The following is a 25493-nucleotide window of genomic DNA, read 5'->3' as shown; positions in this document are numbered from 1 at the left end:
AATTGTTTATGGTAGGTTAATCAAGAGGAGGTACTCTATCCTTTCCTTGTAAAACTAATCAAATAATGGGGTTTAAGTTTTGAAGTAGCGTTATTGTGTTACCAGCTATCCTTTTACATTTATTGAATGTTGTCTATCAGGATTTTTAATGAGTTCTTTTCTCAGAAAACAAAATCAGAATAAAATATGAACAAATTACTAACTGTGACCAAAAGAAACTCAGCCCCAAAACCATGCCTGCAGTGGAATGTTGCACTTTAAAAGTGGCTTTTATTTTGTGATGTAAGCACGCAGATGAGTTAAAAAGAATTGTATGACTAAGGTACGTAATCTGTGAAATTTAAACTATAGACATAAAAGTTGTTTTTTTGTGGAAATCAGATAAATTGAAATAAAAGTTAGAAGAAGATAAAATTGTAAAAATCTTTTGTGTGCATAGCTAGAAAAAGAGAGACAGATTTTGGGGCATGATGGATTTCTGCTTTCCATTTGTTGGAGTAGTGTGTAGTTCCTGCTTTTCTGAGAATGAGATTCTGGGGATTTCGTCCTAGACACCAAAGTGTAATTTTCCAGGTTCAGCACTGCCTCCTGTACAACGTTACCCCTGCTACTCTGGAAACTGCTGAGAGAAATGTGCTTTCTGAGAAGGATTTTCCATCCAGCTTTACCGCCTACCTCTATGTAATAGCTAGGGACTGAGTGATACAGATTCGCTTTTTGCCTTCCCATTTGTCACTGATGCTAGCTGTTATGTCTGCAGTTATCAGTTTAAGAAGATACTCTAAATTTTTTTGGTTTGGGGATATGGATGTAAACAGCAATCAATTAGTCTGTGGCAGAGCAAGGTGAAAAATAGATGTCTGCTTTCGGTAGAAAAGCATATGAAGCAAACAAACATGGTTCTGTAATGTCATTAGTTATTATGTGTGGACTCCAGCTGCATTAATGGGACTACGAGGAAATCTGAGCTTTGTCATACCACTTTAGGATGGGTTTGTCCTAGTAGATTAGGTTGGGTGGCTTGGGAGTCTGATCAGAGGGAAGAAACATGTATGAATCTTCAAAAATTCGGGGCACTTCCTTTTAGTCCTGAGTTTGTAAACTGTCTGATGACAATCTGCATAACGAAAGTATCTCAAGGCAGTGTTACCAACAGGCTGTTTTAATGATGAGTAAAACATATGTTAATATGAGGTGAAATACAAAAGGAATGCAAGGATTGTGAAATTCAGGATTGTAGGGTGGTTTCTTAATATGTTTCAGGGTTTCTGTGTTGATTAGGTGTACAAGTCTTCTCTCTAGTAAAGCTCATCTGAGCTTCCATTTATCTGAGTGAAAAAAGAGCTGAACTCTATTGCATTTGACTTTTATTTAACTTCTGGCCTATTTCCTGACTAATTAATACTGTCTGTAAAAGCTAGAAGAAAAGTGGTGTGAGGAGAGGCGAACATATGGGTTTATTTCTCAGGGAAAGCACAGCAAATTGTTCTGAAGCATGCCTTAAACTTTGCTTTTAAATAACTATTCACTGCTGGCTTTTATGCCTTGCACTGAGATGGACTAGAAAAAGGGAGTCCCTTCCCTAATTCTTTCTAGGTTCCAGAACACACCCAACAGATAAGGAGAATTTAAGGCTTCAAAATCCACCTTATTCCATTCTCCTGAAGTAAAATGCATAACGCTAGACAAATGAGCTTTCCAGATTTTCAATGCTACAAGCCCTTTCAATTTTTTTTTTTTGGTTCTGAATTAACAGACTTTTATAAAACATGTAGCTCTGAGATTAATATCTGTGTTGAGACACTTCTGCCAAGCTGAAGCTCTTGCTAGAGTTGGTGGATTGGCGCCTCAAACTCACAACAGGGAATTCCATTCTCCTTTCTGTCTTGACACTTGGTCGTACAGATGTATTAACAGATTAGAATGCTTTTCTGAATAGTTTTTAAATGCAGAACACTTTATTACAAGATGATTTGCATAAATGCACTTGAACCAGAACCACAAGACTGTATTGTACAGCATTTTTATCTGTTTTATCTCTGTTTTTTGCACATCTTGAACAGTTACATGTTCTCAATCTGGTATATAAGAAGCAAGAGAGTTTAGTCATTGCTCTGCAAGAAGCCTAACAGCATGACATACTGCTTGGATGACCATGTGGTAATGATGCATGAATAAGTAGCTCCTGAAAAGATACATTAACAGCTAGTATTCGTTCAGTGAGAGATTTACCCTGAATGATTTTACTAGCACAGTCTATACCAACTGTCCATTTTGTTCCATGCAAGACTATTCTGTTAGGTGGTTTTATATTTATTACAGCGAACTCAGATCTCCTTTATGTTCTTCCACCCCCTTGATTCCTAGAGTGATGTGCAAGGTTAAACTGGATAGTATTAAAGCTTTTCATTTACAAAGTTGTTCTAGCTGTCAGTCCCATCACAGATACCTATTTTAGCTTGTCTGGTTCACGTTCTAAGCAGATGCATTTCTAATGCATAGTAAGAACCCAACTTACTGCCCCTGTTGGGTTGAGTGTTGGGTGACTGAGTGCTGCTGCCAGAGGGAATTGTCTCTTGCTTTCAAAACTCTTGTACCCAGCAGAAAGATGTCTATGGGAAAGGGCCACTCTTCTGTATGGAAGAACTTTTCTGTTTAGGTATTTTTGTCACATTCTAGGATCCAGTAAAGATTTTTGTAATGAAAATCCTTGACTTTGTACTTCCAAAGTAGCATGTGAGCCTAGTATCCATCACTACTATCATGGTACATCTATGAGAAATTTGCATGCCTCCTGATCGGGTAGGTTGTGCTAGGCTTCCTCATTTCCAGAGCTATCCAAGTTCCTCTTAATGCTTTCCTGTTGCTTACCTCTTGAACTCCCTTAAGGGAGGATTGTGTTGCCTCTTAAAGGTCACAGAAAGGTCCTTTAGAACGTAGTGTAATATGCTGTGTTCTGCTTTGCCATCAAAGGCGCTGCTGTCATTTCAGCATGAGAGTAAGTGCCAGAACATTTTGACCAGAGGTTTTTTATATGTACTTTCACAGGCACAATGATTACTGCAACCATATTCTAAATTTATCCTGAAATTCCAGTAACGCATTTGACCTGCATGTGTTCACAAAACTATACTCAGCCTAAGAGACTTGACATATCCAGAAAAAAAAAACCCAACATTTTCAAGGCTGTTCTTTTGTGAGTGTAGTCAATATTTCATGGCAGAGAGCTGAGAAGATAACATGTATCATCTCAAAAAGCTGCCGGTTTGAAAAGGCTTAGCTGAGTCTCACTGATGGTTGCTGCTGTTGTAAATTTTGTTAAAAATGGATTTCTATTTTCTTCCTCCTTGCATTTCAAAGAAAATGACAGAAGTTATGGAGATGGAAGGGATGCATATCTTCCATTTGGCAAGAACTTGACTTGCCTGTGAGAACTTCAAGTCCTCATCTTGCAAGATAGACTTCAAATGATTGCTGCTGTTGTGGCTGACTGCTGTGCATTGATAACTCTAAAAAACCCCATACTTCTTATTTCAAGAAGAGACAATGAATGAAGGTTGTTTTATTTTTTTGTGTATAACAGTGCACAAATGATAGCCCTCTGCAGTAGCTGATTGTGTACCTGGGTACTGCTCTTGTTTCACCTATCATTTCAGGCCTTTTGGATTTTGGGCCAATTGAGTATCAAAGTCTGCAGTTGTTCCTTATTGTGGCTTAATACAAGGCAACCGTGTGCAAATGCTTTTGCAAACAACTTGTTTTCCTTTCCCTGAAGAACTGATGATACGGCAAATATGAGAAGATGCAATGCTTACAATTATTTATGGGACAGAAAGCAGTGAGGAAAGTATATTGGAAAGACTATGAACAAGTAAAGCAAGAATTAAAGTATTACCATGACATAGCCAAATTGGTCCCATCTTCTTGTGAAACAGTGGGAGGAAGTGTTGGGCCTACAGGGCCTCTGCACTCTGTGGTCATCTCCCTAAGATGACTTTTGCTTTGCAAGGTTACCCTCTAAACAGCACAAAGAAAATTATAAGCAGCCTGGCAAAGTCTCATTCTACACCTGCTCTGTGCAGCTGAGAGGTAGCAGCTAGATTTTGCTGTTGTTTATCTCCTTATCGTGGTTGAACATTGTGCAAAGACTCCATTGGCAAGAACTTGCAGTGTGTCACAGTAGAGCCTTATGTGGTTTGTGAGATCCTGAATGTGACATGTTCTATAATTTGGCAGGATCAAGACCTTTGTGCGGTCTTCTCACATTTACGGCCATATCTGGTCACCTAATGCTTTTTTTTTTCTCAAGAAAATGTTTTTAAAAAGCCAACAAACAAAACACCAATAAATTTCAGTGTTTTCAGATTGCTGGTGAGCCACTGTCCAGGTTTTATGGTTCAGTCTGAGGGAGCTAGCAAATATTTCACGTCTTCAGCTGAGCAGCTGAATATTGGGCTGTTGATGTCTTATCTGGACAGTAACTCAATTTCTGGAGGCACAAGTTTGGAAAGAACACTTCCTGCTGTCGTCATCAATCCATAGTCTCTGAGCATCAGGTCACTCATGAGATCTTCTGCTGTTCCTTGCAGGTGAAGGATACCACTATGCTGCCTTCTAGATTGACAGGAAAACCAAAGTATTGTGTTGCTGTGGGCAAGCAGAAGTTGCAAAGCTTACTGGTTTATATTTTAAAAATTATTTGAAGTATTATCAATTGATATGTCACAACCTACCTTGTAACTGTTTCTTCAGTCTTCAACAGTCGCAGGCTTGAAGTATCCAAAAAGCTTTAAAGATCAGGCCTACTTGTATTCTATACCCTTATAAAGTATAGGGTTTATGCATACAGAAGCAATTATTCAAAATATTTTGGTGAAAGTATTCTTGTGGGACCTGTGCACATGTGCATTGAGATGTGCACCGCAATCTCTCCAAACCAATTAGTACAGAAGAAGGTTTACATTTGTGTTTGGGGGGGTTGCAAGGGTAGGGTGATGTGGATAAAGTAGTCAACAGCTTTCTTGTGCATCGATTTTTCATATAGTACTCTTTCATTATCAATCATCAGCTATTTTTCCTTTTTAGAGCATAATGTTAATGTATGCTTATATCTTGGAAAATACTGAACACAAGTTTAAAGGTTGTGTAGCAGAGCACCTTTTATCTTGGATTGATTCTTTGCATCAGCTAATGGAAAGATGTATTTGCTGACCTCCCTAATAGAGGTGACTAATAAGAATATGTTTTTGCAGAAAAGCTCCTAATCTATTAACAAAGTGAATCATGTTTCACATAGACGCTATTAATTTGAAAATATTAGACATACATATGTAAATGTTAAAATTCTCCTTCATTCAAGTACCATAATAATTTCTAACTACTTCTATGGGATGAGAGGTTCACAAAAGCTGAATTTGGCACTTAAGCACTTATTCCACGGAGGCAATATTTGGAAGTAATCTATGTCATGGTTAAAAGTGGCCAGGTAGGTTGTATACACATGCAAAACTGCGTAAGGTTGAATTCTACAGGTTCTCTCATGGCTGGCCTGAATATGGATCAGTCTGATGTTTGTGTCTTGGCTTTTCTTTAAAGAAACCTCTACCATGAGGATCCATTATAATCAATACAGTTTGTGACAAAATAAGTTTATGCTTGCTAGACAGGGAAGACAGAAACTGTTAAGAATTATCTTACAGCAATATGTGAAACTGCATATATGCGAGGACTCTTGTTTCTTTAGCAACATAAGAGCAAATAATCAAAGCTCATATTTGTATATAAATAAAACATGATATTTAAGTAGTGTGATGCTAACCCAATTTGGACAGCCTAGTGGGAAATAGAGATTAAAATCAGTATGGAAATTGTCGATTCCAATGAGAAATTCTGAACATTTGCTCTAATCCCCAAATGCCTGTTCTCAAGAAAGATCAGGGGCACTTAAAAGAATCTGGTGTCTGTACTCCAGGATCATAGCATGCTGACACTCAAAGCGTGTGAAATGTTGATGCTACAAAGATTTGCATGAGGAAAAAAGCTTTTGAAGCACGCCAAGCTACTAATGCAGATGTACTTTTGGAAATTGAGACACATGGTAGGTGGGACTAACTGTTACGACTTCAGAAATATTTTTCTTTTGTCTTCTATTGCCTTTTAGACCATTTGTGATAACTGCCACAAATCTCAAATTGGTTCATCCCTTAGGAAGCCAGAAAACTGTCAGAATTGTGTTCGTAGTTCAAAACCTGATAAACTGATGTTTTTCATAAGTTTACTAGGTTTCCCTATGCTCAATCAGAATTTTTATTCTTATCACATGGGTAAGTGGGCAAATGTCTTCAGAATAAGCTATATTTTTACTATGCATGAGGTGTTCTATAGAAGCTGCCCATATACATGCTTTATTCCTTGAAAATATAAATAGCTTACATTTTTCCTTGTAAGATAAGCTGCTTCATGTTTACCATAGCTAAAATCTTCCATGTGGACATTTACAACTGGATATTGTGTTTTACCTTGCACCCTTTTATATGGATGCACCTGTACACTTTGTATGAGGTGATTTCATTGCAGTTTTGGTTCTTCTGTGGCTACAGGTTCATTATGTTATTTCTGAACTGCCTACTTTTGGAGTTTAAATTCATTCCTGCTTCCTGCTGGGTTGCCTCTGTTTTGTTGTGGGTTTTGGGTGTTGGTTTTTTTTTTTGTACAGACAGAGGCGAAGGAATTAGGCTGCTGCACAGTGCCCTCTTAAACCAAATGAGTCATTTTGTGTGAGTCTCGTTCAGCTGACAAATGTATTACTGACAGCTTAAGCTCTTTATAGCGCTTTTTTACCATCTTGCTCTTCTGCTGTCTCAGAGATAATGCAATGCGTGGTTGTCTTTAAAATACAAGTCTCTTTCTTTGATTCTCACAAATTAAATCCTATTAAAATCATAGCTGTGTACAAAAAAATCACCCATTCGTTTTAATTTAAATGAGGGTTTTGAAGCCTATGATCCCTCTTACAGGGAATATGTAGCATTTCTGGAATCAGCAAGTTCTGTTTCATCACAGCCCTGCTGGACACCTGACATTAGCCCTTTTTTCAGTTTCTTTGCGTGGGCTGCAGCTGAATGTCAGCAGGGACTCCCTGGGCCAGCCAGGCCTTTGCTTCTGCAGGGCATTCAGCAGAATCTATTTCCCAGAAACGCCGCCAAAACATTAACTCTTTGAGAATGGGAGAGAATGATTTCCCACAGTGACCAAATCCTATTCTAGCGTTTGGCATGCGATCTCTTTTTGAGCTTAATGTGGCTCATCCTCTTACAAATGTTTGAAATGCTTTCATTGTGAAGAACATGAGAGGAATCGTCATAATGCAAAAGTTTGTAATTGTGCATGTGGATTTGCTGGCAAGAAAAGCACCTGTATGTTCTGTTGTTTTCTGATGCTGTACATTTGAGGGTAGACCTTACTAAATTGCCCTTCTGACATAAAATATGTTGTAGTTGTTGTACCTTTTCTTTCCAGGGTAGTAGCATCATAGTCATGATGATCTAAAGACAAAAGTAAGGCAGTGTTTGTAGGTAGTACAAGTATTAATACTTCTATTTCAGACCTGGGAGGGCTTTTGTAGCTGAGAGATTGTCTCTTTTTCCCAACTTTAAAAATAGTTAGCTGAATAATTAATAATTAGCTGTAAACTGGTGTCTTCAGAAACCTAGTTTTTGGTCAATTAACACATTACATCTGTCTCTTTCAATTTTTTTTTCTTTATCCCTGAGTTGGATGCTGAAAAGTGAATACAGAAATATTTGATATGTTATAAAAAAATGCAAACCTGTCTTATGTCTTTCCAAGCATGTACTGTTTTCTACATGACAAACAGCTTGATCACTGAGCAAATTTGCAAAAAAACTTGCCAAATACAGGTACATCAATACAGAATGTACTGGTGGCGTGGGTTACCAGCAGAAGTAATCAGGAAATTCTCAGTAGCTACGTTTCTAAATAGTATTTTTAAAATAAACTGTTATTGAATCTACTGATTTTTCAGTAAAACTTCTGTTAGGAAAAATATTTCTTCCTTCTGGAGTGGAATTTCTGGTTAAAAATTAGCGAAGAGTGAGAAGAGAGCAACCCCTGAGCAGAAAATAGACTTGGTCAAGGATGCTCACTGGGAGATGCTAAAGGACCTCTTGGCTAATTCAGACAAAGACCTTGAGCTGAGATTCATCTTCCCTTTATGGCACTGAGATTTGAGAGAGGCAGGTTTAAATTCCTAAAGCAGTCATTATTCAGATGTTTATACAAAGCAGAATGTCTCTCAGTCCCTTCTGCAAGACTATCTTCTTCCGGATCCACCAAAGAATAGCTCGTTGTCTACTAGAGCCTCATTTGAGATGTGTGAAGATGATGAGTAAGTGCTTGAACCTTTATCTCCCAGACTGAAGCTCTTCTAACACACCACTGACTATTCTAATAGGACCTTTCTTTTTCACCCTGTCCTTTCCATCACACCATATTCTCTTGTTCATGAATATGAGAGTCTTCAATGTTCTCCTAGGAATTTTTTTTTAAGTCAATGAGTTTTGCAGAATGTAACAATGCTTTCCACCTCACTGTGACACATTTCTGCAACATGGGATCATATAATTGTCTGTTATGTTTTCCTTTGTTTCTGGGAAAGAACAGGTTATTCTCTTCGTTTTTGCTGATTGTTGACAGGCACCCCTTGAATGTACTGAATTTTTTCTCAGTATTCCAAAAAATAAAATAATTTCCCTGGTTAACCTACTTAGAATTTAAATCCAGGAGATTAAGGAGAACTGAACTACACAAGTGTTCAGTGCTCATATGCCTTGCCTCTGTTGCAGAACTCACAGTTCTAATTTAGGCATTTAGACTTCTTGAATAAAGTATGGGATGAGTTATGTATCTGATTGCCGTAGTTACGAAGGCTGTATCTGCTGTGTGAATAGCTTAAATCAGGCAACCAAAACCAGACAGACAAATGCGTATTGGAATCTCAAACACCGTAGCTTGGTAGGTCAAGCTTTGTCTTGCAAAGATGAGTGTGGAAATGCTTTCTTTAAAAAGCATGTAACAATTTAATAATTTCGTCCAAAACCATGCCAATAGCAATGGCTGCCTTGTTTTGATCTAAAATGTAGGGCTAGAATGCAGGTCTTGGCTGTAAAGTATCTATTAAATTCCTTTTTCTGTCTGAGTATGTTGAAATGCACATCCCTCACTTCCTTTGGAATGGTAAGATGATGAACGTTTAAGTTAATTGGAAGGATTGCTCTTCAGGTCTTTCTGTTCTTACGTGTTCTACCAATTAGAATAAGAAGCTGTGCTCTCTTTAGTATCTTCTGTCAGTCCTGCTGAATCTTTAAATATTTCATGCAGAATGGCAAAGCTTCAACAGGCAGAGCTGCCGGCAGCAAGGTTCCCAAACTCACCGGTGTAGTGATAGCTACGTTTCATTATCCTGAGACTGCAACAGCAGGACTGCTTTGTGAACCAAATACACAGAACTTTTCTATCATTGCCTGTGGTCATACTGTAGGTTGGAAGCTCATCTAAACAACCTGCCAAGGTGTGGGAAATGTGAGTTTGGATCTTGTTGGGTGGAGGCGAAGATTGAATCATGTTCTGCTACTTACAGATGTAAATTTTGTGCTGCTGGATGAAAGGCAAACTTTGTCCCTGCTAGAGCCCAGTTAACAAACTTCAAGTAGCCTCATGGAAGTAATACAGGCAGAGGAACATCTGGTAGGAGGTTGCGTTTGCACCTTGCCCTTCTAGGATTTACGTTTGAGGTGAGCCTGAAGGGGCTTAGCTCTGTCAAGAGAAAAGTACATTGGGTGTAACCAGCAAGAGACATACTAGAGAACTGTGCTCACAAAAATATCTTTGTAATTTGCAGGTGTAGTTATAATTTGTAGTGAGGCTTAAAGACCAATTTTCATTACTTGAGGAAACAGGTAATCCTCAGGGTCTGAAATAAGAGCAATAAGCTTCAAGCAAAGTACAGGATCAACGTAATTGTTTTGACTTTAATTATGTTACCTTTATTAAACTATTTAAGAAAAGCATGACTGGTACTTACTCAGCAGAGTATGACATAGCCAAGCTCAGTGGTATTAAAAATATTTTTACTTGTTTATTTCTAGACAAGACAATTTTAACAGTATTTTTCAAGTTTGATTGAGGTCTCTCATCAGGTTCTAGAAATAGGATTAGAGCGTCAGTGGCTAGTATCGCATGAACTTGGAAAATATTTTGCCTTTTTGGGGTAGTCACTGATTTAAAAGTGAAGTCTAAGAAATGGATGAGAAGCTAGAGCTAGTAAGACTTGCCAGCTTCTTCAGAGAGAAAAGGATGTTTTCTTTGAAATGATATAGAAGTTGAGACATGTTAACTGAAAAAGTAGTTTATTTATTATGCCAGCTAATAAAGGGTATTGTTCCATTCTGAAAATCTTAAAAAATTTTTGGAAAGCAGAGAAAAGAACTCATTTTGCATACATCTTGCATATTAGAAGGGAGTGGGTGTCAAAAGCATAGAATAATTTTCCGTGGTGTATTTTCCAGTTACCTTGCACACAATGAAGTTTGGTCTCAGCTGAGTAGTTCAGAGAACAGTGATAGTAATTCATAACCTTGGTGCTAACCCTTCCTTTCGCCCCACTTCTTCGTTTTTCGTGGGAAACTGAATTCAAGGCAGCTGCTGTCCATTTTTGTTGAGTGTTCCAAACTCTCTTGTCTTTATTTAACAAACTGATGGATACAAATAAATACTGTTTGTTACTGCTATAAAATTTTATTTCATGTCACATTTCTGAATCATATAATAGATTTTGGTTCTTTGACGTAAAAGTTGCATGGAGGCTTTTCCAACTTTGGGGGAAATAATTTCTGTGGGTCTGAGACGTAGTTTTTGTGTGTGTAACCCAAAATAAGATTTCACAGCAGATCAAATGGTAAAAATGCGGGAGTTTGGTTGTGGTGATTTAGTCCATTGATGTTTATAAATAACCCAAGTTTTATTCTGAGCACCACTGAGCAGAGGAAGTAATTTCAGATAGTAGATGATGGGGTTGTTCGGAAGCAGCTCTTTTCTCGCCTGAGAGAAAGGAAATGCTGAACTGGCAGAATGTGGAGAGGCAGGTGGAAAATTTGGAATTTGTTTGTTAGTTGGAGGAACAACACACAGCTGGGCTACGGATAAGTAAGGCTTCTCAAATACAGACGGAATTATCTTTTGTGTGTGGAATTGTAAAGTTATATCTAGTGAGGGTGTTTAAGTTGGGTGAAATTTAAGGATATTCTCTTGCTACTGCTGTTGTCCTACTGATTTTATTGGTGTATAGGTACAGATGAGGCAAACCTTTTCATGAATGCAGGTTTTCTCTTACAGCTTGATCAACATGCATTAATTGAACAGATGTAGTAGTTTCAGTTGCCTACCTGCATGCTGGCAGGTTTGTGTTAGTGCCTCAGTTTTAAGGCTTGGAGATTGTCTGACATTCTCACTTTGACTATGATTTGGAGAAATCACAATAAATGAAAATTGAAATCTTTAATTAAGAAGAAAAAAAGGAAAAAAAGGTGATTTCTAAAACATTTTCAAAACCCATGTTCATTCCCATGAGATATTTATTTTCTTTACTTATACTCCTAAGTGCTGACTTGAAAATAAATCTGAGTGTCCACCAATATATAAATACAATGTACCTTTTAGAAGAGAGTGATTAATTATCCCCTCACCTAATATACCTGTGCTATGTTATCATACAGGTTCTAGAACCTAAAGCAGGGATGTGAAATTCATTTTCACCAGGGGCCTGACCTAAAGTGTAGTTTTAGATTAAGAGAATTAGTAAATGCCAAATATTATGCTATCGAAATAGAAGAAAAGACAATTGCAGCATCTTAAATCAACCCCAAAGCTATGCATTTAAGCTGATTTCAGTTTATACTCATACCATAAAGAATGGTTCCATTTTCTTCTCCACCAGCTCCTTAACTATGTGTTCCCACCCCTACTTTGCACCAGGATCAGCACTGGTGTAGTCACACTGTCAGCTGGATGAGAGATCTGGCTGGAAAGACATTCTGTTTGGTTTTGATGAAGCTGGTTTTCAGACAGGTGAAGTTTTGATCTGGTTGTCAGCAGCAGCCACCTAAGGAAGGACAGAGAGCTGGACCGTTCCGTTTAGTGGCAATGTAGACTTGGGTGAGCTGATCGTGAAACAACACCTTTAGTTTTGAAAAGTTCTTTTTAGGCCAGAATGCAAAAGGAAAAGTACTGGGTCTAAAGTACTGACCTTTGTAAAGAAAATGGAATTGGACTGCTGTTATGCATCATTCTATACAACCAAACTAACCGTTAAAGTTTCTAAACCAGGTTAATGGTAGGTAACTGTGCTGCAAATACAATCTTTGTCTTTTCACAGAATCACAGGATGCTTGAGGTTAGAAGAGACCCCTGGAGGTCGGCTGGTCCAACCTCCCTGCTGAAGCAGGGCCACCTAGAGCCAGTTGCCCAGAGCCATTTCCAGGCAGCTTTTTAATATCTCTGAGGAATTTTACATAAGAATTGTGATAAATATATTCTAAATATATTCTTGAAGTAATACTTAAACCCAGATCTTTTTACATCTTCTTTTTTCACAAATATCTGAGTGAAATGAAATACTTGGATTTATGTCAAACATTAATTTGTCCCCATCTTTACATTATAGACCTTAACAGTGTGTGTCCTGCTTCAGGCTTGATAATAGATTAGAACTAATACTATCTAACTAGTCTTACTGAATACTAGAAGCAGCTGTATTGCAGACACTGATTTTTGTAATATGAAGGTAGACCCCTGGGATCAGATCATGTAACTTGTTCACATTCAAACTAAATTGTAAGCATGTCTTATCATTCGGTGCATATCTCATCCCTGGTAATTAGATCTTTGTTCAGTGTGTTAGTACTTCTCCGTTACGGTCTTAATACTTCTGTCTTGCAGAGGAAAAAATGGATGTTTGTCAAAATATGAAGTGAGGACTTTTTTTCTAGGCAAGCTGTGCTGCTTCTATATTATCCCACTATATTAACCCACTGTATTCAGTTATTGAGACAGGATTTATTGTCTTGCAAAACCACAAATTACTGCTGATCTTTTGATTTACCTCACATCCCTCTTTGTAAGGTGGTAATTTCCATTCCGTACTAAAATCCTCATGCATAAAATTTTATGATGTGACCCTTCTCCCCAGTCAGCATATATCCAGTTTTCTAAAGTTTGGGTTATTCCTGACATGCCGAAGTTTCTTCTGTAAGTCAACTGGGAAATCTGTGTGACATGTAGTGTTAGTATGGAAGACCTTAGGAGCCTTCATGGCTGACTGCCTTTTATTAGATGCTGTGTAAATTCTAATAGTCATGTGTCCCTCTACTTTGTTAGAATAGTAATTCTAGTATAGGTCTTCTTATGCAGAATTCTTCTGTAGAGTAGGCAAACATTTGCAGAAAAAAAAATATTTTAAGCTCTCAGATTACTGACAAATGCCTACTGACATTTTCCCATTTGAAATAGTGACTCAAGTTGGTGGGAGAGTCACCCAAGTAAGAGGTTTCTAGTGTTACACAACCTGTACCAGGCGTAGGAGGAGGGACTTGAAATTTCTGTAGTATAACCCAGTTCCACCTCAATTCTGCTTTCAAAAAACAGTGTTGGTCTGTCAGCGTTGTGGTTTCCTCTTGGTTGGTAGTTCAGGAGGACTGTTGTGGCTCATACTGTTCTCTTTATATCTCCAGTGGAGGGAATCCTCTGATTTTATTTATTTATTCTTTTAGCATATGCAGATGACTATCCAGGCTCTCCAGGATGAGCTTCGGATCCAGCGGGACCTGAACCAGCTGTTCCAGCAGGACAGCAGCACCAGAACCAGCGAGCCCTTTGTGGCGGAGCTGACAGAGGAAAACTTCCAACGGCTTCATGCAGAGCACGAACGCCAGGCCAAGGAACTCTTCCTGCTCCGTAAAACCTTAGAAGAGATGGAACTGCGTATTGAGACACAGAAACAGACCTTAAATGCACGTGATGAGTCCATCAAAAAGCTGCTGGAGATGCTGCAGAGTAAAGGTCTGTCAGCAAAAGCCACTGAGGAAGATCATGAGCGGACGAGACGGTTGGCTGAGGCAGAGATGCACATGCACCACTTGGAGAGCCTTCTTGAACAGAAGGAGAAAGAAAACAACATGCTGAGAGAGGTAAGTGACCAAGCTCTGGGTTCATCTCCGATCTTAAGTTCTTCTCTGTCTCCTCTCCATTTCGCAACTGTAAGGAAAGAATCTTCCATCTTCTCTGTGAGCTGTGTTTTACATTGCAGATGTGACAGAATTTGTCCCTGTTTAAGAACTTCTTTATGCCTTCCTTGCATGTGCTTTCTGGGGTTTTGTGCTTTAGGCCCTGGTTTCCCCATAGGCTCCACATGAAGCTCTGGAGGTGAATTGTCACACAGACTGTAAAATTCATTCTTCCATTCTATTTTAGTTTGAGAGGAAGTAGCTACCTGTATTTAGGAGAGAGCGGAGAGAAATCTTTGCAGGAGTAATGGATGATTGTTCCACGGTTTCCATGGAAACAGTCATCTTGCTATGAAGGGTATTTGATAAAACTATTAGCTGCCCTGGATGCACAGCCACAAAAAAGATTACTTAAAGGGACATGCTACACACATAGTAACCCCTTTCCCCCCATCCCTCTGAAAATAGGAAAGGCAAACTATTGTTATATCTGTATTGCACCTTAGAGGAGTACAGTGGCAGGCATTCTTCACTATTAATCGTCCCAAACTAGTTATAATAAAATATAGGCTACATAAAAGTATCTTAGAAAAATAAAGGAAAATAAATGAGTTGTTGTGTAGCCAGCGTCTTTAAATTTCTTGATATTTTTAATTGAATTTTCCTCTCATCAACTAGCTCCTGTTTTAGTATTAACTTCTAAAAGGCTAGTAATTCAGCACGTGTTGTGCACATATACATGTAGGTATGTATATGTGTGTATTCACTAATGATAAGATTTTCTGTAAAGATTATTTCACGAACATCTGTAGCTTGAATGCATGAACTGATAGCTATACATGTACATGTAATATGGGTGTATGATTCTAGTGAACTGTTTTGAGCATTATATGTCTGTATTGTGGTTCAGAGGTTTTTTGAAAGCCTGAGAGAATACACGAGATTTAAACACCCTCTCTAAGAAACCAGAGAAGCAAGGCACAGAGGTTTTTGAGATGAGTGCTTGCAGCAAATTAATACTTCTTAATACCTCTTATTCATATGTTTTCCATGGCCTGACCCATTGTACTTGTGCTTTTACAAGCATTTATATAAGAAAGCTAGAGCCCATTGCATTTCTGAGCCAGATTTAGGCCAGATTTATTTTTTTAGAGCAGTAATCTCTTGAGTGTCTGGAGTGAAGATAATATGATTCCAGAGTTTCTACACTACAGTTTTTTCCTTTATTTAGCAACCAATGATAATTCTGTTCCAATTCTTGTATCTATTTCAGGAAGAGCCCCAAATGGCTCTCATTTGTTTCTGCTTTAAGTCCAGCAACGTAAATGAAAAGCTAGCAGGAGCTGTGTAATTTTTTTAGCAATGCCATTACGTATGTTTCTGCTGCTGATGAGTAGCTGTTGAGAGATAAGAATTCTTGTTTCATTCACACGTATCTGCAAATCATCAATCATTTAAGTCCTAGCCTTTATAGTAAAAGTTTTCTTGGAGAATGTAGAGATGACTTACAGACTTTGAAACTGCAAATGCTATTTATCTAATATTTTAAATTTAATTACTCCTTGCTGCTTACCCAGCTCTAGTGCATTGAGAAGAGTAAGCTGAGTATACTGTAATTTGTAGCTCAAGCCGTTGATATGGTGTGGAATCCCGCCGTGAAGCTGAGCACCCTAGTAGCCTTGGAAACATGGTGCCATGTAGAAGAGATGCCAGATTATCTCCTTGTGGAACTGCGTCACATCAGGAAGGGTTTTGTTAGTACTCGTGTGTTATCCTTGGGCTCTGAGCTAGACTGAGCTAACTGAACTCAGGCTTGTCTGCATGAAACAGCGTCGCTGTCACTGTTCTACACTTGGAAGTTGTCTCTGTGCAGAATCTCTTAGATATGTCTGCATCACCCCCCTCAGCTAATCTTCCATTATGTGTTTATCTGTATTTCCACAGTTTTAGGTTATTTTAGCGCTTTGCTACTCCAGATACTAATTATGGAATTTTTGAGCTGCCTTGGAGAAATCAATCTACTTTTGTGATGGTTCTATATCTAGCATTCCTAGTATCTGGAAAGGCATGCTAAACTCTTCTTTAAATACTGCTGTTAAAGGAAGCATTAGTATCTCGAAGGGATACTGCCTCATTTCTTTTGAGTTTGAACCTGTCTCCTTCATTGACAGCCTCTTGCTTTTGCACTGGAAGACACAGTGATGAGGTGATTGCTACCAAGACTCTGTGCCACTCACAGTTTTAGAGTTGTCATATCCATTCCAAGTTCTGTCTTTTTCCAGGCTGAAAAGTCTAACACTACTTAATTGTTCCTCATATAGAAGATGTTGCATATCTTTGATCATTGCCCAGAGCACTGTCTCAGTCTCCTATATCCAGATTATGAAATGGGTTCTTCTGCAGATAGTGAGAGGTATCTCCATAAGCAGTTTGCCTCTCTGGGGCTTTTCCCAAATGTCCTGTATTCCAGGGAACAATCTTTCCATACAGGTCCATAGGAAAGAACCTGTATCCAGCATAGGCTGTATTTGGCACCTCAGTGGTACAGAGGACAGTCTGTCATTAACACAAAATAATGAAAAATTGAACGTCTCAATGACCATCTGAACACAGATATGGACCTGGATGCCCTGAGTTCAGCAGATGACAGTGTGGCTGCATCGCATTCTTCTACCATAGAAAACAAGCCTAAGCTTCATAGCTTATAAAAAGATGGCTGCTATTTTGAATACCCCTTCTTAGGTCTTACTGAAAATTATTCATATTATTGTTGGTATCCTAGACTTAACTTTCAAAAACAAGATTACTATCATACCAACAAGAAATACTTGATGAAATCCAGCAGCTGGACTACAGCTTCCAGAATAGTTCCCAAGTTGCATTAACTGCCACCTCATTGTTCCAGACTCACCTGTTGCAGAATTATCAGTGATGGCAGTGACAGCTTATAGGTCTAAAGATGACAAAGCTTGCTGTGCTCTTTTTGACAACCTCCTTGATCCCCCTCCTCCACAAAGTACTAGATGCACAGAGTAAAAATAGGTTTTTCTCAGCTACACAGACTACTAGATAGACCAAAAAGCAGTGCAACTTATGGCAGAATATGATGGCATTATATCTACACCTGGTGTTCCAGACACTTGGAGTACCATGGGCAAACTATGATTTCTAAGGACAGTGCAACATTATTACAGGAACTTGGTTAAATCTTCCTCTTTTGATTTGTTCATTACTATCTGTCTTTAGAAATATATATCTGAAGAAAGAACTGAGATCATAACAATTCTCATGTCACAGTCAATAAACAGGTAACTTCTTGAGAGTTTTTGGAGAAAACAGTTTAGACCAGATTTCTCATCTGCCTAGAAGAAAGGATAAAACCAAAACTATCTGTGTTGATTCTACCCAGGGGGAACAAAAAGAAGCTGCTCACTCTGTATTATTGTCAGATATTTGCCAAACAACTTTGGCAATGTTGTCCCATTTTCTTACTCCTTCACAAGGGATATCAGCACAGACTTTATTACAGTAGTTAATGTGATGACTTGTTTGTCTCTAGGTTGCTACTGGACATACATACTCTGTAAGCCAAATACCTCTTTGTTCACAGCAGAGCTATGGTATATACTAAATGGAACCTGACCATTAGTCAGTATAACATATCACTGCATTTCTCCTGCTCAGGTAGAGATGGATATCCTTTGGTGGCTCAAATCATAAGGACTGAGAAGAATGTATGAGGGGAAGTTCCTAAATGTATTATATTATTTTCATTGGCCAGTGTGTTTAATGGTATCTACCCAGTGCACCTATGAAGCTGCCAATCTTGTCATGCCTTGTATAACATATATTCAGAGTCCTGATTATATACGTGGCCCTAACCATTTGATTTTCCTGAAAAGATGCAGGTGTCCTGTATGGTGCTAGTTCTTCCTTCATAACAGGCATATCACATTTTTATAACAAAGCTATATCCTGCAAGTGACTTGTGACAAGCTGTATGTGGCTGTTGTCGATACCTTCAGCAAGAGGTTGAAAACAAGTCTCCCTTTAAGTCAAACAGTCATCTTGTAGCTATAGCATTCTCCTGGGAGAAGGGAATTGTTGGATCAAGGTGTGAGGCTAAGCAGGTATCGCAGGTGGGTTGAAGTGTTCATTGAAATATCAGTGTAACAGACTGGCAACATTATTAATCATGACAATTATTCCATGAACTGTGGATCCAGGTCTGGGACAGATAGCTGAGTACAGCCTTTTGTTTGGAAACAGAATCATAGAATCATTTCAGTTGGAAGAGACCCGCAAGATCGATTTCAACTATCAGCTAAATCTAGCACTAAACCATGTCCCCAAGTACCTCGCCTAAATGCCTTTTAAACACCTCCAGGGATGGTGACTCCACCACTTTCCTGGGCAGCCTGTTCCAGTGCCTGACAACCCTTTCCGTGAAGAATTTTTTCCTAATATCCAATCTGAACCTTCCCTGGCGCAACTTGTGGCCATTTGCTCTCGTCCTATCGCTTGTTACTCAGGAGAAGAGACCAACACCCTCCATGCTACAACCTCCTTTCAGGTAGTTGTAGACAGCGATAAAGTCTCCCCTCAGCCTCCTTTTCTCCAGGCTAAACAGCCCCAGTTCCCTCAGCCGCTCCTCATAAGACTCGTGCTCCAGAACCCTCACCAGCCTCATCATCCTTCCCTGAACTCACTCCAGCACCTCCATATCTTTCTTGTAGTGAGGGGCCCAAAACTGAACACAGGATTTGAGGTGGCACCTCACCAGAAAAAAGGCTCTTGATCCAGAAGGTTTCTAGGTTCAAGGTTCAAGGTTTGCATGTTACAGGGATGTGCAACAAGGAAGCCAATGGTAGCTTTGTACTTTGTGTCACAAAAACTGTGTTTGGTAGTAAATTACAGGTTTGATTTTTTTTTTTTTTTTTTTTTTTTAATAATTGGGCCCTTTCAAACAAGATGGATTTTTAATACAACCAAGTGTAAAACTCAATTAAGGAGTTAGGGATGTAGTGCTTAACAAATAAAGGGTGCTTTTGTACGTAAAGTAGTCACTGAAATGGGTCACTCATAAGAGCACTCATTTACAATGAACTTAAGGAAAGAGGCTATGGCAGAAAAAGCTATTATTTCATTTCGTCTTCAGTGTTTGTTGAAATGGCAACCGCACAAAGTCCCATTTGTGAACTGTACTGCAGTTATCTGGCATGGCCTTATTACAAGAACTGATCCCTGTTTGTAGTTATTGAATCGAACAGGGTTCACTTTATTCTAGGGAGTAACACTACATTTCTGTGAGCACCCTTTGTTATGTGTCCACTTAGGGCAGATGTCTGTCAAAGCAGCGAGCGGGTGCATGGGCTATAACATACGGATACTTACCTTAGCTTTAGATTATCCAGCTTGATACTGTGACAGCCAAAGAGCAGCAGCAAGGAGCTCATTGAGAAAGGATGGGTGTACCATCAGAGCACTGCTGAACAATGCCCAGTGAAGAGAAAGGTTATTTGCCTTATCTGAACAGATTTTTTTCCATGCACATGTTAAAATTCTTACAGTTTTCTACTCCAGGCTCAGAGAAGGATTTACAAGTTTTAAACTGGAACAATTAGAGTTATCCCCAAGAATAATTTCTGTCCTGTTCCAAGATTTTGCAACATAAAGAAGACAGTTTTAGAGAGATTTTCTGGTTTTTTTGGAGTAGCTGGATTGACTCAGTAACTGAAACTCTTACTACCGTCATACTAGGAGACATCTTTCTGATGAATTAAAAAAATTAAGTTTCTGCTTTTTCTACTGCTGCTTCATTCTTTTCACCTTTCAGAAGAGGATAGCAGAGAGAAATAATTTAAATCAAGATCATTTAAGTAGTTATGTCCATTAAAATTACTCGATTTGTCTAGAAGTGGTGTTAAAACAAATAGCATTTTTGTAGAACAGAGTTTGAGAAATTGGCCTATTGCAACTTGAGAAAATGCATAATTTATTCTTTATATGTTTTGCTTTTTTTAATACCATTGTAGTTTGGAATGCCTTATGTGCCGCTTTTTAGAAGAATGACAGTAAGGCCTGGACTACATGATGGAAAATAAAAACAAATATTTTTTAGTTAACTAAAACTATCCAATCCACTTACTGATGCAAAGATCCTGCACAGAATATTGTATTTGATCATGTAAAGACATGGGTATGCCAGTTAAAATTTAAAAAGTCAAAATTACAGCTGTATTTTTATTTGCATGTCATATTTATTGGTCAATTCTTTTAAAAAGGAATTCATGTATGAATGGCATATTTTTCTTATTCTCTATGCGATACATGCTATCTGATTATGTAGCTTCTGCAGGAAACGGAAGGCGTGTCCTTTTTTGCTTTGGAGAGCACTTATCTCGTGGTGCTGCTGAAAGATAAATTGCTGTATTTTTAAGCATACAGCCTACTCCACTATAAAAACATCATTGCTTAAAAGTCTACCTTCACATTTCTTCCAATTCCCATGCAAAATCAGAGACAGGACTAACTGAGGAATTAGCAATGAATGATATGGCCAGGTTGTAAAGGAAGAAAAGAATCTGATTAAATTCCTTCCTTTACTATTGTGCACATGTGTATAATTTATTAATATTTTAAAGACATAGTGCTGATACTGCTCAGTATTGAGGACTGCTTCAATTCTAAATTATATTATCTAATTTTCAATTATTCTGGCACTTCTTGGTTAAGGAAGAAATCACGGAATTTGTTATTCTTTATGATGCATTAAAATAATTTTATCACAGCTATTCTTTACATATTCAGTGTTCTTAGTATACTTGATGAGCTGTTCCATGTAATTAGACTGACCAGAAAATTACAGTATTGTTTCTCATAGGTGCACTGTGCTACCTTGCAGACCTATTTGGCAGATGTAAGGTAATATGATGCACATCTTTAGCTTCTATTTTGAAGTAGATTTTTTTTAAAGGAAAATAGCTATTCTCAATTAAAAAATGGTAGTGATGAAGTACCAACCCCACCTCTGGTTAAGGCAGCTACACTGTTTAAAACTTCTGACTATTTCTAGCCTTCAGTTTCCAGTTATTGAATCTTAATATTTTTTTTAGACAGAACAACGTATTTTGATATTTTTTTGGCCTCTGAAGGAACTTGAAAGCTGTGATCAATTTGCACAATAACTTTTGTTTTGATTTTTTTTCTAAAGACAAATTATGCTCCTGCAGTCCTTCTTTGAACTCTCTTCAGTATATCAATATTGGTTTAAATTGTAGACACTCAAAGTGGACACGGTGTACCTGTAGAGATAACACTATTGTGAAACAGGTAATAAGGTGTCCCTCCACCTAAAGCTTTTCTTGTTTATGTTAAAGAATTGTAGATACTCTAATAGTTTATAATAATGGAGTATTAAACATAAAACTTGGAAAATAAATTGAATAATAGAGCATTTTTCTATATTCTTGGTAATGTTGTAATGATATCTGATGGCTAGAAGTTCCCACTGACTAAACTGGAACAGAAGTATGGTGCGTATTTTTAATAGTAATAATGATTAACAGTGAAAAGCATGCATGTTGCACAAAACTTGGGAACAAGTAGCTTTTTTCCCCTTTTTATTTTATTTTATTTTTTTTTTTAATAAAGGAATCATGGAACATATAAAAATACTTAACATAAAATATACATAAGCCATCTTTTGTTATAATAATTTAAATTGCATTCAAAGGTAAGAAGATGTTGAAGTTGACTAGTCTGTCGTGGACCGATATCGGTTACACATGAAAGTTCTTTATGAAAGTAGAAGAAAGGAAAAATGCTTTGTTACTTTATCAGAATGGATAATTTGCAAGGAATGAAGGATTAGTTTTGTATTTTTGTGGTCCTACTATCTCTGTGTGGTCCTGCGCTTTTAATTATTGTTCAATGTCCTGTTCTGAAGATGAAAATATAATTTTCATTCATCTCTCTGGTGTGCAGCCGCAATAGAATCTGAATACATCAGAGATAAGATATATTAATACTTCTCCATTCTGCCACTGAAAGATACGTACACAACCTGTATTTCACAATTAAGAAGGTTGTCTGTGCACAACCTGCCTTCAGCAGCTGCACTTAAGTCTGTGTTCTAGAGAGGTTCAGGCTGCCCGTGGCCCTTTTTTCAGGCTCTTTAGAACTGTAGGCATGTTGCCAAAATTAAGTCCTTACTATGCAGTCAGGAGGTGGGAGATGTTTTTCAGCAGGTTGTGTCATCCAAATCACAGTAGAATTACCTAAGATGATAGAAGTAGGACATTTCCTTTGCTGAAGTGCAAAGAAGGCATCACTTCAGACAGTGGAGGTACAGGCATGTCTAAAGAAAGAGTTTAGAAGAATTTTCTATTTGGGAAAATACTGTGCAATGTGAAAAGCAGACGCTGTTTGTCAGCATCCCTTTAGTGACACACTGTTCGCATGCTGTGTGTTCCATCTATTCCATTTCCATAGTAGTAGTTGCTTTTATGTTCTCAGGTCAGAAAGCATGTCTCTGCACAACTGGAAATTATCTAGTATGTAATTGCACTATTAAAATAAAAATAATGTATTGTTAGACTTTTGGCACATTATTTTTTTGATGTTTTGATCTTTTGTTGTCTCAGTTTCTAAAATTTCACAAGAATTTATTTTAATTTATCTCTCTTATCCAGCTGTTTAATTTTATTCTACAATAATGGTCCTTGGATAGTTGTACAACTGGTGTGACAGGAACAGCCTGAGATGTAACTTTCTACATTTAGTGAAAGCTTATGCAATTCAGAACAGAATACTTTTCACTGTCAGATCTTTCTTCACCTTTTTAAGCTTAAAAAATCATCTTCAGATATACTCACTTTTCCCCATACATGAGTTTTGAAGTTAGGAAAAGCAACTTTTAAATTCTGAAATCTGAGGGATTCAAACCCTCTTTTTTTCCCCTCCCATGTAACTTATTTTCAAGTGGGCATGTGTTTGAGCCTGCTGCCAAGATGTGACTGGGTGTCTTCAACTATGGACTGTTTTTACCAGTTTCCTCTCAAAGGAGTTAAATGACTTTTTTGGAGTTGTGTTTTTTCTATATATGTTCTTAGTAGGTGCTCTCACAGCCAAGCAGAGATTACAGAATAATTTGGTATTACAGCAATATAGGATGTGTGCTAGAACAAGTGTTCTCAAATACCACCTCATTTAAAGTGCCACACGTGAATTTACAAAAAGGATGGTGTGCGTCGGTGTGCGTCTTACCCTCTCAGTTCCGTTCAGCCTGGGAATTGCAGGAAAACATAATTCTGAGAAGGGCCTGGAGGATGTGGAACATGTTAGGAGCCTCTCCAGAGGAATAGTCAGAAGTCATGTTTCTTTCTTATTCAGATGTTTGTGTACTTGTACAATGTCTCAATCCAATCAGTTCTCTTCACTTCGGCCAAATAGATATGGGCCTGCTCTTCCAGAGTAGTGAAGTATCTGGGTGCCTCTCCAGCAATATACTGTTTGGTGAATTCATGAACAGAGTCCCCAGGGTCCACTCTGCATACTTCAGACATGGAGATTTTTCAGGAGGAAGCTGCTCCTATCACTTAAATTGTACAAAAGCACCCTTTGAAAATTTCTGAAGGCCTCAGTCTAGCTGTAGAGTCGTACATGCTAAGATATTGAAAAGGTGTCTGCAACAATGTTGTGCTGGTGACAAGACAGAACCTTGCTTTGTCCAGAGCTCATGAGAAGGACTGACAGCCACAATATCTTGGAATTATGATGCAATTCTTGAATCAACACATTCAAGGTGGCTGAGATGGAAACAGGGAAAAATATACCACAGCTACCTTAAATAAGGCAGCTGAGATTGCTCCCTATGGAGGAAAATCAAGGACACTGAGGAACAGTCATGTTTTTCATGACAGGTACTGGTAAGAGCACTGAGAGACAGGTGGAGGGTGTTGGATCTGCTCCCTGTCATATTTCTAAATGCTCAGACTGGTCTTGAGTATTAGAAGCTTATCATAGCTTATTCTTAAGACAGTATGTAGCACCATGATTTTTGTCTCTGATCCTTGATCGAGGGTAGTAAGATAAGCTCTGAGTTTCTTATGGGCAGAGTATATGGTAAAATTAGAGCAAATTCAACCTCACGATGAGCTGCTTTTCTGACATGTATAGCAGCATAACTGAATGAATCTCTAAAGTATTGGTTTGTGGAGTCTCCTTCTCTGGAGACATTCAAAACTCACCTGGATACATTCCTGTGTAGCCTCATGTAGGTGTTCCTGCTCCGGCAGGGAGATTGGACTAGATGATCTTTTGAGGTCCCTTCCAATCCCTGACATTCTGTGATTCTGTGATTACCTCTGAAGAAGGTGGCGATTTGAGTAGGTAGTAGTGGAGATGTACCAGAAAAGTAGTTTCATTAATGTGTCTCAGGAAAAATGCTGAGGATGGAGTAGGTAATAAAAGCAACATGAGGATGTTGGTCCAGCTTGTACTGAGGGTACCCTGTGTGCCAACAGCTTCTTATTTCTTCTTCTGAGGATGGGCACAGCAAACAGTAGAAGAAGGTTCAGTTGGCTGGGCTGACTGCTGTCTGCTTTGAAAAAGCTTACAGCTCTGCTACAGAGATGATGCCAGAGATAATGGCTGAAGTCTTTAGATGGCCTTATGATCAGCCTCCTGGAAAGAGCATCTCAGTGTAGTACATTCCCCTCCTTAGATTTAACAACAGTATATTCAAGATAAAGTGGCTGCCTCACCTGATTTAAAACCTGTTGAATAGGTAGAGGCTGTATCTGTTTAACTGTCAACAAAAAAGAAGCATGCTCCTAATCCTGTAAGCAGATGGAAGAGTGGAAGAGTTCTAGAGACCAGCAGTGTGGAAGGCTGGCGATGAGAAATTACCAATTACGCTGTGCTTCGGACATCATTTGAGAAGAATAGCAGAGAAGCATGCACACTACCCTTCCTTTGGGCATGTACCTTACAGGCAGATAGAGAACATCTTGAGCCAAAGGAAAAGTCTGGCTAGACTGCTTAGATTTGAGTATATCCCTTTTGTGAATGCAGGTACAGATAAGTAGAAGAATATTAATGATATTTCTCCACTCTGGTCTATATGGCATCAGTGGTACATGACCAGAGGCTCTCAAGTTCTCTGTCGACTATGGGAGTATGGGAGAAACAATT

The 25493-nt window shown here is 38.4% G+C and overlaps 1 protein-coding gene across 6 annotated transcripts in view; it reads left to right on the top strand.

The window, feature by feature from the left end:
• The window catches only part of ERC1 (ELKS/RAB6-interacting/CAST family member 1), a 294674-nt gene that overhangs the window by 51960 nt on the left and 217221 nt on the right, over window positions 1–25493 (top strand). For all 6 annotated transcript variants that reach the window (XM_065632425.1, XM_065632416.1, XM_065632397.1 and 3 more), the window contains exon 3: window positions 13845–14261. In XM_065632425.1, coding sequence (XP_065488497.1) covers window positions 13845–14261 — 417 coding nt within the window. The remainder of the gene's footprint in view (window positions 1–13844; window positions 14262–25493) is intronic.

The sequence above is a fragment of the Caloenas nicobarica genome, chromosome 1 (genome assembly GCF_036013445.1).
Source record: "Caloenas nicobarica isolate bCalNic1 chromosome 1, bCalNic1.hap1, whole genome shotgun sequence".
NCBI classification, from domain to species: Eukaryota; Metazoa; Chordata; class Aves; order Columbiformes; family Columbidae; genus Caloenas; species Caloenas nicobarica.
This window is presented reverse-complemented; position numbering and strand designations above follow the sequence as displayed.